Below are 18,049 nucleotides of genomic sequence, written 5' to 3' on the forward strand. Positions count from 1 at the left end.
ATGGTTCAAATTCTGATACAACTTGAAAGTAACATGTTAGCACGTCCCACTTCTTCTGGGACAATATTACGCACTCAAAATATAGGAAAATAAAACCGTAAATTTGTACAGCGCACATTGCAACGAAGAATAAATAAAACAAATCGGCACAGTGCACATTTTCACGCTGTATCAGAATTTGAACCGTGGATTAAGAGATTTCTTGTCATATGTGTCGACTGTGGGACTATGTCCCAAACAAAGAAAGACATCGGTGCAATCATGTTCTAGTTACGTTCTACCAAAAAGTGCACCAGATGTAATAGCAGAATGTACAACGTTATTTTCCTAGTTTTTACATTTGAGACGGTGTCCCAGCAGTAGTGGGACATGTTGACATTTGTCCATTAGCTACATGTTGATATCAACACACACATTGGCCCATTTCAATATCGATCATGCGATCCCATTAGTGACATTCCTTTAGTTTACCCAGTTTCTTAGTGAGTCCCTTTGCACAATTTCAACTTGGCCTCAGTTCTTGCATCCTTATTGGTATGCAACCGTGCAGATCATGTTGCATCGGATTGAGGGAATATTATTGGTGAATTGGCAATGGCTTTCATGTTCTTGATGTTATTCCTTACATTTCTGGCGCATTGAACTCGCGTTTACTTAGTGTGTGTGCATTTTTTCTGGGCATTTTTCGTTGTGTGTTTCCACACATGTGAATCACCCTGCTACATCTGTTGTGCTCTACCGATACTTCAGATGCCTTTCTAGAGCATTTGATTACAAGTTCGCTACACTTAATACTCAGAACGTCACTGTTGGCCAGCATCCGTACCTGGTGATTATGCAATCACACACAACATGCATAATCACCAGGCGGGCATGAAGGTGTCCGCCATTTTGTATTTGTTCCAGATATCGACTTAATACAAACGAAATATTGTTACCTGGTAGAAACCCTATCAATTCATATCGATTTAGACCAATTTTCATTTGGTAGATTATCCGGGATTCCCTACGGTCCTTTGAGGAATCCCTTGCGCGTGCATGGTAGGATTGTGAAACATGCAAAATTCAATACAGCAGGTATGACTTCTTCAGTGAATTTTTTACCCGCCCTCTTTACGTTGGATAGTTTCCGAACTATTGGCGTCCGAAAGTCATTTTCCCACGCTTTCGGCACCTTGTAGATCCGAAAATATGTCCGATAGCCGAAAGTTCAAGAGAACTTTTTTTCTTGTCTCAGTGGCAGGAGTCACCTCCCAAGAGTTGTAACACTTATTTTGCAACACCCGATATATATTGGTAAGATGAAATGGGCAGACTAGAAGAGCATTGAGCGTTCTAAGTGTTCGCTATAACCAATTGCACCCAAATCTTTTATGGTGTTAATCCCATTTTTTAAAAATTCATCCCACCAATGTAGCTATCCTTATTTTGTGTATTTAATAAAAGCATTGATTTTTATTTTTTTTAAATCTATGTTTTAAAAAATTCGAGATGTTTTCACATTTAATCAGTTCTAGAAGTCTTATCATAGTTTCCCAATCTGAAGCCTGTATGGTTAGTGCACGCACCATTGAGCAGAAAACTCTAGTTTGCTCCGTGATGGGAGCTCAGTGATTCGGTCCTAGGGATGCGCATGAGACGAGCCGAGACATGATTTTCCTGACAAAATTCGAGTCGAGACACGGCTCTTCCAATAGAGAGATATATATTTTTCGAGTCGAGACATTTTTTTTACAGCACATTTTCGAGACGAGACAGCCACAAATCTTGTCTCGTGCGCATCCCTATCGGTCCCCACGTTACACTATAGCTCCACGTCTTATATAGCCTCGGTTTGAAACGGGACGCAAAATTTCAAATCAACCAACCAAGCTAATGTAAAACGTAATTTATGAACAACTCCTGGTTGTTACATTATTCATGTCATTTGCAGAGCACTTTTGGTTCATAACGGAATAGGATATGTATAGTAGTAGAGAATAATTCGTAACGTAAGAGTTTTATAGTAAAACTATAAGCTACAGCGAAAATATGTGAAACATTTTATTATCATCGGATTTACGTATCTGTACAAAATGTCGGAGCTCTAGTTACTATGGCAATGCGTGAAACTAAAGCTGCAAGCAGGACCGGCCGTAGGCAATTTGCCGCTCCGTGCAATGACATCATTTGCAGCCCCCCTTTCTCCAGAAAGAACAAATCTTGTAAAAGCCACGATTCTATGTATGCTACCCCATCATGAACAACGAAGGGGAGGGAAAGATCAGTGGCACTTAGAAACACCTAAACACTACACGCTTGGTGTTGTGTATTTTTTTTTTCTTTAAATAATAATCTGTTATGCTACTGAAAGATAAAGCAAACAGACCTGCAGAGGAAAATGGTAATCCTTTTTATAGAATTTAATATCGAGCTTCAATCACAATATATCAGTTTGCAATTCCAGTGCAACTAGCTATTCTCTTTATTTCTTGCTTTTCCTTATACTTCCGTTACAAAATTTAAAAAAAACTTGTTTCCATCTTCAATGATAAGGAACTTGTTTGTGACAAAGACATGACTAATTTTCATGTCGAAACTGTGATAACTAACCAAATGGAACAAGTGTTCGCTGCTGTTCGAGAATTGAGTTCTTGTATTTGACAACAATCAAGATTGTTGCTGCTGGGATTTGTTCGACCGTTTGCTTTAGCACTGTCCATGTATTCAAATAGAAGGTCAGCTTAGTAAATTTAATTACCATCATCTGAAGTCTTTTTCCAACAAGGCATATTTATTTTAAATAATCGTCGCCCTGTGCAAATGCACGTGTTGCATATATGGTAGAGCCGGCCAGTGTATCTTTCAGACACCTTTTTGGGGCAGCACTGCCGCCCCGGAGCTCTCAGAGTGCCCCCCTTCCCGGACTAGACCAAAATAATACGTCTATAATATAATAATTAAAAAATAGTACCAGTAGTGCCCCCCCGGAATACTACGTGTGCCCCCCGGATAATTTTTTCTTAAAGAACTACTGGAATCGGCCCTGTTTGCAAGATAAGATACTAACTAAAACAGCAACATCAACAATAGAAAAATAATTAATAAAAAATGTAAAAACTACAAAAGCGGACTTTAGATTTGGAATCAGCACCCTTGCATCCTCGACGTTCTGAACATCATAACCTGTCTTCAGTGCCATTGCAAGGAATCTAATTTTGAAACAGATTCAGCTACAAGTTAGAAAAACTAAGTTAAATGAAGTTATCTTCTTAGCTTCGTACAATACGTAATTGATTGTTTATGTTATAATAATATGCATATGGGATTGACTTGTCTGCCTGTCTTGTAAACAATGTTCTTTGCTAACGAGATTCGAACAAAGCTGCATGTAAAGTTTACATGTAAAAACTGATCTTTACTAAACTCTTTAGTAGTTTTGGATGTACCTGATTGTTAAGCATTGTATTGCCGAATTTATTGATGTCACAGTTGAATTGTAGATATACTACTTACCAATGTAAAGCTTCCAAAAAAAAAAAAAAAAAAAAAAAAGGTTGATTATTTTAATATTAAATTTTCTAAATATAGAGAAAACATTTGTAATTTAATATAGAAGATTATTATTTAGTTCGTGGAGATTTTTTTAAATGGTGAAAGTAAGCAGAACTGAGCATATATTTTAAATTGCAACAACTAGTAAATGATGATAATATTCTATAATCAAATTGTATTTAGCACTTACGAATAAGTTACTGTAGCAATTTTTTTCAAATGTTTTAATATTTTATTGCTTCTTTATTTTCAAGACGAACAGCCAGTGTTCGGCGTGTGTTTACAGCTTGCCGTTGAAAGGAGCAGGTGCCATGACGGAGTTGACATTCCAGTTATCGTGAGAGAATGTATCGATTTCGTTGAAGAACATGGTATGTTATTTTCTTCTATTCTGCTATGTATTATAAATGTATACTGTAAATTAATACTACATTTACAACTTCGTAAGCGTAATATAGATTCAGACTTCCATAGTTTTGGAAATAATGATAATCGCGGATAAATGTGTCCTTGTAATGTATAAATATACTGACATTCTCCCAATAGAGCCTTACCGGTGATATCTATCGCAAAAGGTGATCTATCTTGTATTTGCCGTTTGTTATGAGTATGAATCACTTGATTTGTGCATTGGTGTAATTTTTTTATTACGATTTTACCTAAATAGGCCAAGAAAATGCATTTATTTGAAGACCGTTTTTAGTGATAAGAGTTTATATTCCGAGTTTCATCTCCCTAACTTTAGAGACTCATGAGATACTTTATTCTCGGCAAAAATTTGAGGTGACCTTTACACCATTTAGGGCACCTTTTGTTTAAAATAATTTTTATCTTTTGCTTAGAGTTCAAAACTGTCCCGGTTTCGGCAGCATTAGCTAGATTTTACGTTTTGTTCCGGAGGATTTATTTGTTCACCAGGACGGTTAATATCCTGCAATTCCATCTTCTGTCCCTTGAATAATAAATATACGCTACGTTGTTACGAAAATAAATAACTAAAGTGCGAGTTTGCAACTATCGCTTTGCCAATTAAAAGGTTAATGAACGATGGATTTAGACTTTCGCCCCGGAAATTAAAACGTTTTGCTAAAAGCAGATTCATTTATGCTAATCTGGCTGCTCCAGTGTTTCCTTTTTTCTTTCCTTGAAAATTCCAAATTGTTTTCTATTCTGCACGCATGTAACTGCAGTACGTCCAAGGAAAAAAACAAAGATGACCTATAGCCCCCCCCCCCCCACTGATCTAGTGGCTAGCGGGTTCGATTCTCGGTGGGGAAGTACAAAAATAATTCATAATCATTCACTTTGATTAATCATCCGTCTCGTTTAACCTAAAGGGCATAATCGTGGGACATTAAACTAAAAAATAAAAATCACTTCAGATATGACGGGCGACAGTAGTCACTCTGGATGACATGTTGTCATATGCCGTCTATCTTAACGAGTGTCATAAACAGACGGGCTTGACCGGGCTCAAGCCCCATTCCTGTTGTATAATTATATCAAAAATGGATTGTATACGTAGAAATGCAGTATGTGTCATCCATTTTTGATATCTTCTGTTATGACGTTTTTTACACGTATAATTTATCACAAAATCAAATATTGTGGTCGTGTTCAAAAAAACTTACTACCCAAAAGTGCTATCTTGAACCAATAGCGTAGCGGTAGGATCTGCAATTCAAGTGGGCCCATCGTGGTTTAGGAGTCCGCTGACATTCCCCTTTCCTGAAGAAAAAAATGTCTGATTGTGTTTACGGCAATTTTGTAGGATATTCCTAAGTTTTCATTATCAAAATATCAATTAATTCCTATCTTAGTTTTATGCTGAGGTCGGTACAGTTGTTAAGAATGCTTACAGTCAAAAAAAAAAAAAAAAAAAAAAAGACATATTGGCTCTCTCGCGATTATATTTCTTTTTACCGGTTTTACTGTACGTACCATCCGTAAAATTAGGAGAATCCAACATGGAAAAGCAGGAGGTACGAAAAACTGAAGTATAAATGCAATTAATATGCGCAAAACTATAATTTGTATTTATGATACTCCTTCCCATCCTACCTAATTAAGAAATTTATGATTAATCTCTCACCAATAGTTTTCTTTGCCGTACAAGTAACTTCTAATTTATTTAGTATATCAGGGGCAATATCGCAACGGTTTGCGTCAACACAACAGAAAATAAGCGTTTTAGTTTGCAGTAGTCGGCATGTCAGTTATAATTGATTTTCGCTTGTTTTGCGTTGCGTTACATTTCGCAATTTTCCTAATTATAGCATTTATGTACTTAGAAACTATGAATGGAAGGTGAACTAAAATGAGGCCTCTAAAAGTTATCTCAGCCCCCTATCTTATTGTTCTGGCTGCGAGCGTGACTGACTGACCACCTGAAAATGAGAAAGATCAGTTCACATTGGGTTCTTAGGCAGTTGGGCGAAGTTAAGAAAACGTCCAGCTAGATGATTGCCAGTGTTCCTGCTGACAAGAAAAATGCTGTCAGTGGACAATCCTGTGATCGCTACGGATGAAACACTTCCTCCCTGTTCAATGCCGAAGCAAAACGAGAATCAAAATAGAGAGATCATTCGTTCACATCCTCACCCAAAATTTTAAGTATTGTTTCAGCAAACGACTAAGTCCTCTATACCATGCTCTGGGATAAAAGGGGGTAATTCTAGTTGACACTATACCAAAAGGACAGGCAATCACTAAACAGTACTGTGTGCAACTTTTGCGCAAGTACTGTTGCGCCGTTAAGATGATGTCACCATTTACACAGTACTGCCCAGATGTCATCCCTCTCTTCCTTCATAAAAATAATAATAATAATGTAAAACAAAAAGTTACAGCAGTTTCAGTTTTTGGTAAGTTAGTAAACACTGATCATTTCAATATGCTTATACTTTAATATACTTTTGAAACAAATTTAAATACTGAAAGTAAACAATATCATTGAAACATTTATAACCTGTCCTCTCATTATTGGCAACCGAAATTCTCAGAAAATCTTTTTTTTTTCTTCTTCTTCTTAATGTCATACATATATGGAATTAAACAAAAAAGAAAAAAAAAAATACATAGGACCAAATTTGTAATATTGTTTTCCAAGGATTGCCAATTTTCCAACCATGCGTTATAACATTTATTCAGTTATTCGTGACGTCAGTGTAAACACCCTAGTTATATGAATATATATTTTAAATGTGACTGTTACTTAATGTAGTATATAAAAATGAGAGTTTCGTTTCACTTTGTAAAACTGCGATAGACTTAGAAATTATGTGAATTCAATATTGAAACAAGAAGTAGTATATCAATAACTTCCGACTGTAGTAGTGATAATGTGAGAGAGACTGGACGCTAAATCCACATTAAAAACTTTTTTTCTTGTCATCTCTTACAATAATTATTACTATGGATGAATCAATGTTGAAATCGGATCGGTTTTTACTATTACTGTCTTCAGTAGAAGGGTAAAGTAGGGTTGCGAACTGGCCGGTTTTTCACCGGCCTGGCCGGAAATATTGCTGTTGTTTTGATTAAAGCCGGTGACCAGTACAAACTTCTTACCAGCCCCCTTTATGACTTTTTTTTTTTTTTTTTTTTCAAATTTGTATCCAGTTGGAAGCAATTTCATCTGGTTCGAAGTATAGATTTAAAAAAACACACACACACACACACTTTCATTCTGCAAATCCAAAACTCGCCTTTCACCATCTATCAACGATAAATATATTTTGTTAATCAGTTTAGATAATTTTAAAGAGATGACAGGGACTGTATCAGGGAAAATTTAAAATTTACTTGTAACGAATTTTATACATTTATTGAGAGTGAAAAAGAACTTCTTTAAGCAATTTCCTGTAAGTATAAGTTTAAAGAATAAATTTCATTTTCCAGATCCAAAATTGTCATGTAAAGATTAATATACTTTTGTTCATCTGTTTCGATAATTTTAAAGAAGTGGCAGTTACTGGTAAATGCAATAAAATGATCAATGCCGATTTCAGTTTCTCATTTAAAGCACAATGTATCTATTAAGCTTATTGGTGAATGTACTAAAGATATACAGAATACAGATGCTAATGCACTTTTGTTCACGATAGTACATTTCCTTCCCATGGATGGGTCTGAACAGAGATACTTCATACTTAAATCTATATCATAGGGAATTTTGAGGAGGTGCCCTTTTTTATTTTCCAGAGTTGGCAACCTAGATGAAAGATCTTCTTGGGATTCAGAATCCATATATATATATATATATATATATATATATATATATATATATATATATATATATATATATATATATATATATATATATATATATATATACGTATATAAAAGATTTGTCGCTTTCTGTTACCGATTTTACTGTATGGAAACCAATATTAGAAACTATACGACAGTATTAGATCGACAATGGCCAATTTATGTTGAATTCAGGTCCAGGACAAAATTAAGAACCCTACCTAGGCTAATAATAACGTGCCACCAAATGAAAAGGTCAATTTGAAAGTATCCTGACATACATATTTCGTGAGATAGATTCTTCGTGTGTTGTGTACACCCACAAGTGTGTGACATGGTAGTGGCGGAACATCTGCTCATTATCTCCCAGGTGGCAAGGAACCGTTGACTCTTGTCGTGTCCAAAAGATACAAGTGCGCATTTGAAGTACGCTTATTTCCGGAACTGACGTCACCTAATGTGCGTCAAATGTACCAAGTACACAAGTCTGCGAGTGCATAATGCGTAGTGTGCGAGGATGTACACTACGTTGGTACACTTGTGTATTTAACATGGCGGTTCCTCGTAATAGGAACAACGATATTGTCCAAATGACCCAAATAAAATTTTAAAAGGCATATTTTAATATTTTTGTGAGCTGATCTTATAATTTACTTGATAAATATACAAATTAGTGATTTTATAAGTGGAATATAAAAATGTTACACAAATAACGAATGTATTTATGTTATTTTCTCTGAGTATGCAATGAAATGTTAGTTTCTTACCCCAGGTGAAACGTGGTTCTGTGTGACAAAAATACACGTGCTACGGAAAGTGGTGTGATACCCTTTCTTCTCCGCTAATCGTCCTTCAATCTGTTTCGTAAGGCACGAAAACGCCGGCAGTATTTCGTCATGTTCTGTCCGATACACATTTGTCACGATAATGAGCTTGTATTCTTCCATGGTCACATTCATTAGCAGTACCTCAATTCTTTAGTCGCAGCACATTTCACCTGAAGGAAGAAAAAGCGATTAGTCAACAGATCCTCGCCACCTGAAAGATAATGCGTTGCACTAATGCACCGAAACTTCCATGCCACCAGGGGCACATCCACGAGGGGTCGACCGGATCCGGACTCTCACCCCCAAAGCTTCCTAACTTAACACACATTTGTACTCTTTCTCAATAAAACTATAGCCTATAACAGGGAAATCACTGATGCACCGCTTAACCTGTACTCTTATAAAAATAATCTAGTTTTTTTTTTCGAAAATACAGGAGGAATTATTTTACAATTACTTATTGTTTTTTCGGGTCCAGAAATATACAGGTTTAATACTATATAGACGTAGTACCTCTTATAATATTGGACCCCCCAAACAAAAAATCTGGGTGCGCGCCTGCATGCCACTTACCACTTATGTCACGCCACGTAGCCTATGTTGGGATATTTTTAAATGGACCTTTTCTTTGATGACACCTTATAGGTCTATATATATAGGGTGTTCATTTATTATGTAGCCAAAATCCACTGGTGAAATCATCACACCTAAACAATAAAAAAGTCCATATGAAAATAGGGCGAAAAAAGCTTTGTTTCAAAGTTATGAGATGCCAAAATCGTGAAAATTGTAACTTTGAGGCTGCCTAGCTGGAAAACAGAGAGATCAAAGGCGGTTAAAGAAATATTAGAGGAACTAGTACACTGTCTATCTAAATAACCATGTTTCAGAGTTGGGACGTATCGACGCAACGGATTTTATAGAGGGAGCTTCGGTATAAGTTCCACTCTTCCACCTCTCTCTCAAAAATCATGTGCACCGGTACAATCGGGTATATATATCGAGTGTTCTAAAAATGGCCCCCACGGACTACAGAACACTATTTATTAAAATTTGAAAAGTCAACCATCTCAATCTTTCTGCAAATCGGTACGGTAAAAATTTGTGTTTGGGGAACTATGATTATAAAAGGTATTCATTTCAAATTGATATCTTCAGCTTAACAAAGACTCGTAGTTAGAAGTGGTTAGGGGCCTCAGTCCCCTGAAATTTTCATTTTTTTTCTGATAAATGTATGTTGAAAAATAAGCCGTCAAGAAAGTTTTATACCTTAAACAGCATTTTTTTAAAAACTTATTTGGTTGTGGGACGGAATAACGACCTGAATTTAGAATTTAGTGTTTCTAGCTCATCGTAGCTATCTCCGAGAAAGTTTTTTTTTTTTTTTTTTTCATTCATTCTCGCAATAGCTGACCTATCCTACCAGTCTTTGGTTATAGGTATGAATCATCTGTTTTGTGCATTGGTGTAACTCTTAGCAGGCAGCAGAGAAGGCACATGAATAAAATGTAAATATCGTGTGGAAACACAAGAGGGGAGACTGAATAAAGGAACATTGCATTGAAATAATTTACTTATGTCAATTCCTTGACATAGTTTGACTGTTGTCAGTAATGTTCAGTAATCTGAATAAATAACGGTGTGATTTATTACTGCAGTCAGTGGCGGCGATTGGATGTTAAAAGTGGGGGACAAGACATGATCTGAATATTTGTATATCAATGTTAGTTTACCTGGTTGATGCTAACACTTTGTTTGACGAAAGGTTGTATAACTAATAGGGTACTATCTTTTTCAGTTAAAATACCGTATATCGTATTTCATATTTTATTAAGTAAATTGACAAGAGCAACGGAAGTAGGTACTAGCTCTTTGTATTGTTAAACAACGAAAGTGTAAGAGGTTTGATTTCTTGCTCATGAACATCTTAGAATTCTGTCTGGAAAATTGTGATCTTATTATTTAATAACAAATTTGCAAAACAAATAAGTAGAAAAGATAATATTAATGACAGTAATGAATAATGAGGCTTGTTTTGCAAAAGTTACATTGAAACCGGGAAATAATGAACAACTTATTTTTAATTCCACACATGCTATGAAATGTATGTTATTACTCTTAAAAAGACAGTAATACTACGAGCGTATGCTACGACATTTAAAGAAACACTTTTGTAGCTTTTCGAAACATGTTCGTTGCCATTAGGTGCAGTTTTCACTTTCTTGGAATACATCTAAACTCAACAATACTTAGAATCACTCCAGTTATACGAAATAATTCTGAAACCTAGAATTATGTTGAATTCATAGTAAGAAATTTAATTGTATATATACTCGTACACCCCTAAACACACCACTTCACTCGTATATTACACTGCAAAACAAGGGAAAAGGTAGAAGTTGTTTCTTATTACTCTGTTTATTCAATATTCCTTACTACATATTAGAAAAAAGAAAATACATTTTAGGAACTGTCAATTTTTATGCAATTAAAGAATAACTTGTGAAAGACTTTTTTTTTTTTTGACGAAATGTTATCTCAATTAGTTTCAAAGCGGCTGAATAACATTGTAAGTAAGAAATGAAAGTACAATGCAATTATTGCGCTCCAATAGGTTAAATTTTGGACCATTTTCCGTGGCAATTAAAACTCACTTCCTGTAGCTTTCTTATCACGAGAAGAGAATGTAGCTTTCTTACCACGAGAAGAGAAATAAGCAATACGTACTCTAGCAACGGCAAATATATGGCATCATTCTTTTCTATGAACCAATACAATAACTTCACATTTCCAAATGAAACTATATACATCAATGGGTCACTTCAGAAAAGTGGGGGGGGCAACTGCCCCCCTAATCGCCGCCCATGACTGTAGTTAACTGATCTTTAGGCGATGTCTGGTCAAAAGTTTTATGGTCAAGCAGACCATAAATATGAAACGAAGTATAGAGAGAAAGAAATGTGTAATGCAGTGTAGCTATACAAGGGTAAGTGAGAAATAAATCGGCACAGCAGTTATTCAAAATGGTATTTCTGTGCCTGGACACAGACTCATAAACGACGCGGCCCATCATCAATGCCAGCACGCATCGGACTTACGTCTGTATCAACCACTGCTTTCACTATAGTATACTTCAAGCGTTCCAGATTCTTGTGAGGTTGAGCACACACCTTCGTCTCCAAATAGGACCAGATCTTGTAGTAACGAACGCAATTTTGTTGCGACGAAAATACTCTTGCGTCGCCGTCTGGCCTTGTGAGCAGGTGATGAAGTTTGTTTTAACACCCAAGAACATAGTGGTGCCAGGGGGTTTCATCACCTTTTCGAGAATGACCTCCTGGTAGGCTATACTTTGACTCCCATTTTTAGATGGCGTGGGAGACCCAGGTTCGATTCCCGGCGGGAGCTCATGTGGTTCGGATTCCACGTTAATCAGTAGGTCCACGTCTCATATAGCCTCGCTGCTGAACGGGACGCTAAACTAAAATCAACTCAACTCCCATATTTAGACCTAGGAACCAGGAACGACACACCCAACCAAACCATCATTGATGCTGGGTGGTGGGATTACTGGATTCGGGGAACTTGTTTACATACCGCAGCACTGGTTATTGCATACACCCTTTCATTCTGTCTATTGAGGTGTTTTACAACTGCGAAAAATGTTCTCATCTGTGAACAAAATTTGTGTCATCAAGCGCTGATTTAATCGCTGGCCAGCCCTTCTGCGATATGCATGCAGTCCGACGTCTTCATTGATCACCCTTTTCATTGATGATCGCGACATGTTCATTTGTAGGGTCATGAGTTTCTGCTACGGACCGTATTTCGAGAAGTTCTTGACATGTAATGTCCTAACGGAGCGAGGTCTACCAGTACGAGGGTTATCCTTAGCACTATATGGCGCGATATACGAATTTATGTGTAATGTTCAGTTTCTACAGTAACTTAAAGATGGTTGTCGGAGGGTGTTCATGTAAGGTCAAAACTGCACCACGATCTTCTTTTTTTTTCCCCTACATCTTCACTCTGCAAGAAATAAAGGACAATAATGGTGTTGTAAATTCAACCAACATTAGGGTTTAACAACAATACTACGGTAGATTATATTCATACATAATTTCTAACAACTGGAACTTATCATTATGTTTGGAACAAAACTTTTAGCCACTGTTTTGTAAGAAAAAAAGAACTGTGATATAAGCATAGGTTACTTATGAAATAGGGTTATTTCCTCAACTGTCTATTTCCCCAACTTTCCAGAAAGGTGTCATTTCCTCAAGTGCTTATCTTTCTTCTTAATCTGACGATCATTAACCAAAAGAAGGAGAACAACTTCTGAAATTCTTAACTAATACAAGAAAGAAGAGGGGTGGTACTTCGTTGCTGGCTATTTGAGCTGTTGCTGATAACTAGGGTTGCAGGGTGTCAAATAAAATCATACTTTGTCGAACAAAATTGCATATAATGTTACTTGTTTTATAATATTAATGCAACTGAAAATGAACGTAAGGTATGTCTGCAGAGTATGAAATGTCTGTTTTACAATGAATTCATTGAACTGTTCTTTAGAAACAAATCTCAAGGCAGAATCACTACACGGATTTATTCTTTAAATCCCTTAAATCTAAAAGTGCTGGGTAAAGTATTGTGATATGGAACAAGTCACACGGACAATGAGAAGTTACATTAATCAATTGCCGAGTTCCTATTGACACTGTTGGAACCATGTTCCTCCAATATTTGTTGAATAAATTAGATATTATTATCACTTTTGAAGGAAATGATCTATTTTAATTCAAACTTTAGTTCATTGGTCAAACTTTCTGTTGACACGTAAGCTTACTAGTAGTTCTGTATAAGATCAAGTTAAGAGAGTGCGAGGTAAACAGTTTGCGCTGCTCTTTTCAATCGTGAGATCTTGGATTCAAATTTCAAGTCTGTATATCCTGATTAGGCAGGCTAATTTTCTGTCTTAACATGATGCTACCTTCCTGGCTGGCTTTTCCCCAAATTTTCTTTTACTTGTTAATCTTTCAAAGTGAAAAGACTTTCCGGTTGTATCTTGAACTGGAAGTAAATAAGTTTCCTTGAGCGCTTAAAACCTTGCACTTACAAGAAACATTATTTTTATTATTAAAATCGCTTATGTCTTCAGTGATTTGAAGCTGTAACTGTCGGGAACTTACAGTCGTGTAGTACCCCAAAAGTTCCATAATACCTATTTATTTATCTATTTAATACCTATTTATTTTAAATTTATTTTCATCATTTGAAAAAATGACAAATTCTAGTGAGATTAACAGTTTTCTTTTAAAATCCATTCGACGTGGAATTGATGATATTCTACATTTTTAAATAAATCTAAAATAAGGCATTATTATGCTGTATAGAACATAGTGATCCAAAACAGTGCTATTCAACCTTTTTTCTCGGTTACCCCTAGACACAATTCGCCATTCAATTGTGTACTCCTGAAGCTGTTTAAGAGAAATTAAATCGAAATGAACTTATTAAACTAAATACACGTTTTGTTGATTAAAAAGGGGGACAAATAGAGACCCAACAAAATGACAATCTGTGGACCAATCAAAATACTATTTATAGGGGGATAAGTGCACATCCGAAAAAATTAACATGAGCAATTTAAAAATATATGGGGGGCATTCAGTTCTACTGAAGAGGATTTTCGCCTCATCCTCCCTGATAATTCGTACACTAAAGACAATGTTAAAAATTCAAAAACTAAAAGTAACTTTAGACCTAACCTGTTAATGAGATAACTGAGCTTGTTTCCGGAACGCCAACTACTCTATTCTTGGTCGAATCTTCGAGAGTGCGAGAATCAGAGCGGATTCTGGATTCAAGCAATTTCTGTTTCGTTTTTATTGATGTTAATGCAGAGAAACACTGTTCACACACACATGTTGATGGAGTTGATTTGATTTTGAGTTTAACGTCCCTTTTCAGCAGCGAGGCTATATGAGACGTGGACCTACTGATTAACGTGGAATCCGAACCACATGAGCTCCCGCCGGGAACCGAACCCGGGTCTCCCGCGCCAAAGGCGCATACGCTAACCGCTTAGCCACGGAGGAGCTCTCACATGTTGATGGAATGGAAGAAGTTGTCAAATAGCACTGTCACTAATTTCATTTTACTCTTTTCGAGCATAAATACAAAAGTCACAAATTGACAAGTTATCCAATTTCATTTGCAGTGAACTGTCAACGGACATTTCCAGCAGACCCCCAGAGGCAGCATTACGTACCCCCAGAACAGTGACGACGCCAGTTGTAAGTTCCTAGGGGGGCAAAGGAGGGGCAGATACATTTTCGGGGGGCGGCTATTTTCCACACCAAAAATGACATTTATTGTGTTTGACTTACTTTAGATTGTGTATTTCGTTGTTGTTTTTATATTACGCCTATATGATAAACTTATTTCAAGTAAAATTTGTAACTAACAAATAAGTAACGTCTGCACATGAAATATTTTTCAATGCAACTTTTGAAACCTAAATTGAATTACTTTCGCGTTTGCTACAAGTAACAAATTCGTCTAGTACTATATGCTACATATAAATTTACGAGGGGCTGCTGAAAATCTCCAACCCAGAAGGGGTGTAGGTACTAGGTAGAAAGATGAAACTGTGGTTTTGAAAAACATGTTTTCAACAAATTTTCATATTAATAATGAAATTTTTATTGCTTTCTCAGGCCTCTGAAGTGATTATGTGTGCCCAAACAGCGAATTTCACGAACATCCAGATCACAACTATTATAGCATTTTTGTTCCACCAAGGATAGTCACCAAAGTAAATTAATGAGAAAATCAGTGAAACACTATGGGACTCTCCTCCATTATATACAGTGGTGAAGAAGTGATGGCTTAGTTCAAACGTGGCGGTTTCTCAACAAATTATGCTTTACATCCAGGATGACTTTACATCCACTGACTGTTCCCGAAATCATGGATGCAATTTGTGACATTATTCTTGAAAATTGCAGCATTTCAGCCAGTGGTAGATATAACCTGGGGCTGGGGTTCCTACGCCACCCCAGTTTTTGACTGTCAAAAAGAATTTAAGCTATTATTTATACACTTTTTAAAGTGTATAATAAACTCACGATATACTTATTATAGTCTGAGGTTTGGCTGCAACCACCTTCCCCAGTTTTTACCGTCTCAGTAAAACTTGTGTCAGAGATTGTGGGCATTTCTTTGGAACGCGTCGGTAGTATAATTCAGAATGGCTTGGGTATGCGCAAGTTCTTAACACAATGGGTTCTCAAAAAATCTGTCAGGAGAATAAAAAAGTGACGGCATTAAGAGAAGTCTTCTTCCAATTTGAATGTAATGCTGATCATTTCGCTCACGAATAATAACCATGAACGAAATATGGTTGTACCACTATGATCCTGAAAAGAAACAACAGTCAATGGAGTAGTAGCACTCATTTCTCCCTCGCCCCAAGAAGTTCAAGACACAGAAGTAGTTTGAAAAACTGTTTGCAACATTCTTCTGGGATAAGTATGGAGTCGTACTTAGGGATGAGCACGAGACAAGATTTATGGCTGTCTCGTCTCGAAAATGTGCTGTAAAAGTGATGTCTCGACTCAAAAAAATGTATATTTCTCTATTGGAAGAGCCATGTCTCGACTCGAATTTTGTCAGGAAAATCCTGTCTCGACTCGTCTCGTGCGCACCTCTAGTCGTACTCATAGACTACCTCCGCAACGGTCAGATATTTAATTCAGAATCTCTACATTACTCACAAAACTGAAAGAAAAATTCAAAGTTCAACACCGCGGAAAATGAAAAGAAAGGAATTGTGTTCCTTTAAGAGAATAGGTCTACACCTGTCCATCGAACCCCTGCGAACACAATTAGCATTGCATAATCTAGGATTTCAATGTCTAGAACATCATCCTTATTCCCCAGATTTAGCTCCGTCTAACTGTTGCCTGTATTTATTTCCCAAACTTAGATCTGATTGAACTTTAGATCTGATAAGGGTAGTGTTACGAACAGTGGTGCGAGGAAGTCTCCAGATTTTTTTTTTTTTTTTTTTTTTTTTTAACTTCTGCAAAACTGGAGCACTGTACAAGGTATTATATTGACTCTCGGGGAAAGTGTAGAAGAAGTAAAACTTCACCATTCCACGTGCACTCCTGGGTTGGGCTACGAATTTTTCAGCAGCTCCACGTACATTTCTAGTCAATATGGTAGACATCATGTCAGTACTTTGAAACAAAATAAGTAAGGGAGCACTAGTGCATACCAATTACTAACTAAAGATCAAGACTCTGACAATACGTTTTATTGGGAGCTAAATAAATAATCGATTTAATTCCATACATTTATTATTATTATCATTTGCAGGAAGGGAAAACACAACTTTTTTTCCTTCAAAAAATTAAGCCCTGGTAGTCGCAAATTAAGCTGTTATAAGCCCATCCTCCGAATATTGAACGCCGAGAATAATGTTCCAGGAAATAAAAGTATAAAACCTTTAAATAAAACAAAATATGAAACTGAAAACTTCAAAACTGGATAAATACATACAAGTTATGCAATTGGTTTTACCTTTCTTTTGTTTCTAATAGAAGTTGATCCAATGAGAAGAAAACAAGTCGACCAAATCTACTATTGTTCGCTAGGCACAGTAATTAAAATTGATAAGAAAGAACTGTAACTAAAATTTACCGGAAAAGGCGCTAAATTAGAAAACAGAAATATGCGTGCATACCCAGACGCTCAAAGAAGAAAGCTTGAGGACTAATCTGCCACATAGTAAATGCATGGAAAGTAGACTACAATTTGACAATGAGATTGGTTATGATGCTGATATAAAATACTATATGTAGAATGTTTTATGATTGTAGGAGTCTGGGGGGGGCAGTCTGGATGGCAGTCAGGGGGGCAGGAGTAGCCATCAGGGGGGCGCTCGCCCCCCTTGCCCTCCCTCTGGCGTCGTCACTGCCCCAGAAACATCTTCGCGTATCCCCAAGGGACGCGTACCCCCGGTTAAATAGCACTAATTTAGAACATGGGAAGCACTAAGAAATAGAATAGTAAGAATTTTGATATGGTATATTTAGGTGCTATGCATAACACGATAAATTTATGAGGTCATAACATTATTATTAAACATATAATAATAAATAATTTATGGGTAGCAATCCTAGGGTTTTATTTACAGGAAATCTATCCTGTATCTCGTTCTGTCAACTAGACCAAAAGATCTTGTGATGCATGTACATTATTCGGTCAAAACAATGATAAATGTTTTTAAAAATAATAGTTTGACTCAGTTTTATCGAGATCTGTATTACCAGTGTTCGAAGTGAAAAAAAAAAAAAAGAGGCGGTATGTTTTATTATGATTTTACTCAGCATACCTATTGAGTGCCAAACCGCCTCTGGTCATTTAAA

The 18,049-nt window shown here is 36.4% G+C and overlaps 1 protein-coding gene across 3 annotated transcripts in view; it reads left to right on the forward strand.

The window, feature by feature from the left end:
* Rlip (Ral interacting protein) overlaps positions 1–18,049 on the forward strand; it is a 213,112-nt gene that overhangs the window by 115,590 nt on the left and 79,473 nt on the right. For all 3 annotated transcript variants that reach the window (XM_081736141.1, XM_081736142.1, XM_081736143.1), the window contains one exon: positions 3,789–3,905. In XM_081736141.1, the coding sequence (XP_081592267.1) occupies positions 3,789–3,905 (117 nt within the window). The remainder of the gene's footprint in view (positions 1–3,788; positions 3,906–18,049) is intronic.

This window comes from Thermobia domestica, chromosome 13 (assembly GCF_964235325.1).
Source record: "Thermobia domestica chromosome 13, izTheDome1.hap1.1, whole genome shotgun sequence".
NCBI classification, from domain to species: Eukaryota; Metazoa; Arthropoda; class Insecta; order Zygentoma; family Lepismatidae; genus Thermobia; species Thermobia domestica.